Source organism: Ceratina calcarata, unplaced genomic scaffold, assembly GCF_001652005.2.
Source record: "Ceratina calcarata isolate Rehan_Ccalc_2016 unplaced genomic scaffold, ASM165200v1 scaffold453, whole genome shotgun sequence".
NCBI lineage: Eukaryota > Metazoa > Arthropoda > Insecta > Hymenoptera > Apidae > Ceratina > Ceratina calcarata.
In genome coordinates, this window is record NW_017169257.1 from 58323 (window position 1) to 61205 (window position 2883).

At 45.3% G+C, this 2883-nt stretch overlaps 1 protein-coding gene across 1 annotated transcript; it reads right to left on the reverse strand.

The window, feature by feature from the left end:
- Positions 1–476: 476 nt before the first annotated feature.
- On the reverse strand, positions 477–1178 carry LOC108627279 (protein maelstrom 2-like). Its single transcript, XM_018028457.1, has one exon. The coding sequence runs from the start codon at positions 1176–1178 to the stop codon at positions 477–479; it is 702 nt and encodes a 233-aa protein (XP_017883946.1).
- Between the last annotated feature and the right edge of the window lie 1705 nt (positions 1179–2883).

The window sequence follows — 2883 nt, forward strand, 5'->3', positions numbered from 1 at the left end:
CAATGATACGACCTTTACAATGACGATTTCATTCGTAAGAATGAATTCTTAATTTTTGTTTAATCGCTCCGCGGTGCACAAGATCCTGCACGGGAACGGGATCAATCCGTATCATTACATACGGGTGCACAACCTGTTATCGTACGACTACGCCCAACGGGTTGAGTGTTCCACGTGGCTGCTGGAGAAGAGCGAACGGTAAGCCGACATTTTCCGTTGTCCATAGTTTTTTCGATCCTAATACTTAAACCCTCCACTTCCTCATTGCCGAAAACACATTTTCTAACTCAAAGGATTTGTAATGATTTATTACCAGCCAACCGACTGCGTAAGGATAGAAAGTTCTCTAAATACCATTATTTTTAAGGCGTTTCACATTGTCATCCACGCCAACCAACCACTGCCAATCATAGAAAACTTCGTTGTTTCTACTCCTACACCTTCGCACAGACAACCAACCAGCATCACCCTTTCCCTTAAATTCCCTTCGTCGTCATCTTGTTTCTACATCCTCTGCCAATTGGTGGAAAACTGTCCTCGTACGAGGAGTCATCAGTATTATTGGACACCTGAAGAGAAATTGGCATAACTTTAGGCATCCGCAACGGCCGCTGCGGCAAACGATCAGTATTCGTCTCCGACGAAGAACCTGCACCAACTTTGCCATGGTCATTTATTTCCAATGACTCAGATTTTACGCGTCCGCGTTGCTCTTGCGAGTGCGAACCCGCCGACACTTTCAGCTGGTGGCTATTACATACACCATTCATGTCTTTCTTCTTCTTCTCACCGGCGGTCAACCATTCCATGCGGGCAGCCAATTCGTCGACATTCGTACCGGTGGCCTCATCCTTTTCTTGAGATGCCGGGTAATTGACACCTTCAATCATCTCGATATTCAAATGCTTGCAACAATAGTTGCACATGGTGTATCCCCATCGCGTGACTATTGATTTACTGCAATATTGAGCGGTGTTATCTAGGAATTTATGAAAATCACATTCTGAGCCGGACGTATAAGCGAAGATGTCTTTTTCGAACTCTAGTGTGGCGACGGCGATCGGAATAGGATCTTCGCCTTCTGTGTGTTTCAAAGCTGCGTTTAATACTTCATTGAACAGTACTTCTGTTGAATAAACTTTAAAGTCTTCGATTTGTCTCTCAGCAGCGTCGCACATCCTGTGGAGTTCGCTGCGGTATCTGATAGATTAAACAGACCAACATCTCTTTAACGAACCAGATACCGCAGCGAACTCCACAGGATGTGCGACGCTGCTGAGAGACAAATCGAAGACTTTAAAGTTTATTCAACAGAAGTACTGTTCAATGAAGTATTAAACGCAGCTTTGAAACACACAGAAGGCGAAGATCCTATTCCGATCGCCGTCGCCACACTAGAGTTCGAAAAAGACATCTTCGCTTATACGTCCGGCTCAGAATGTGATTTTCATAAATTCCTAGATAACACCACCCAGTATTGCAGTAAATCAATAGTCACACGATGGGGATACACCATGTGCAACTATTGTTGCAAGCATTTGAATATCGAGATGATCAAAAGTATCCATTAATCGGTATCTCAAGAAAAAGATGAGGTCAGCGGTACGAATATTGACGAATTGGCTGCCCGCATGGAATGGTTGACCGCCGGTGAAAAGAAGAAGAAAAACATGAATGGTGTATGTAACAGCCACCAGATGAAAGTTTCGGCGGGTTCGTATACGCAAGAGCAACGCAGACGCGTAAAATCTAAGCCACTGGCAATAATTGATCGTGATATTGAGCCGTGTTATCTAGGAATTTATGAAATTCACATTCACAGGCGGGACGTAAAAGCGAAAATGTCTTTTTAGAACTCGAGTGTGGCGATGGCGATCGGAATAGGATCTTCGCCTTTAGTGTGTTTCAAAGCTGCGTTTAATACTTCATTGAACAGTACTTCAATTGAATAAACTTTGAAGTTTTCGATTTGTTTTTCAGTAGCGTCGTACATCCTAAGTATCAATGAGTTCCCAACAAAGGAACGCTAACCGAGTGCTGAAATAGACATCAGTGAGGTTTCATTAAATTAAGTGGTCATCCTGCCATTTTTCCTGTTTTTCCTTTTACACTTGTACAAGTGATCGCCTGCAGGCTTGAGTATTCCACGTGGCTGCTGGAGAAGAGCGGACGGTACTCGTCGTTCCTATTGTGCGTATTGTGGACGAACGAAGCACTTTTCACGGGGTACGGATGCTTCAACACCCACAACTCACGTCTGGGACGACGCGGATCCGTTCGCTTTACGTGAACACGTGGTGCAGGATCGTTGGTCGATCAATCTGTGTTCCGAAATTTGCAGAGATCAGATCGTTGGACCGTACATCCTTTCAGTCTGGCTGGACAGTCCAGCATATCTGACGTTCTTGCGGGATATTCTGTTGGAAAATATTCCAATCCAGATCCGGAACAGGATGGGTCTTCTGCCTATTACGCCGCACGCGTTCGGGCCCACTTGAACGAAGCCTTCGAGGACAGGTGGATTGGTCGCGGCGATCCTTTGTCCTAGCCTCCACGGTCACCGGACTTCAACCCGTTGGACGTCTTTTTTTGGGGATACTTGAAGGTAATTATTTTTATATGGCATACGTGTAATTGTATATTAATGTGTTTTGTTTTTCTGTTCTTTTCTGTTCCAGGTGGAAGTATACCGAGAACCGGTTAACAATCCGGAACAACTCGTCACTCGTGTGCACGCCGCCGTCGCAAATATCACCTAAGGGATCCTGCGGAAAATCAACCATAGCGTGGAGAAGAGAGCGCAGGCCTGCCTGGATTCACGCGGCGACCACGTCGAGCCATATCTGCTATAATTAAACAACCGGACCTTTTCAGGGGCACCAA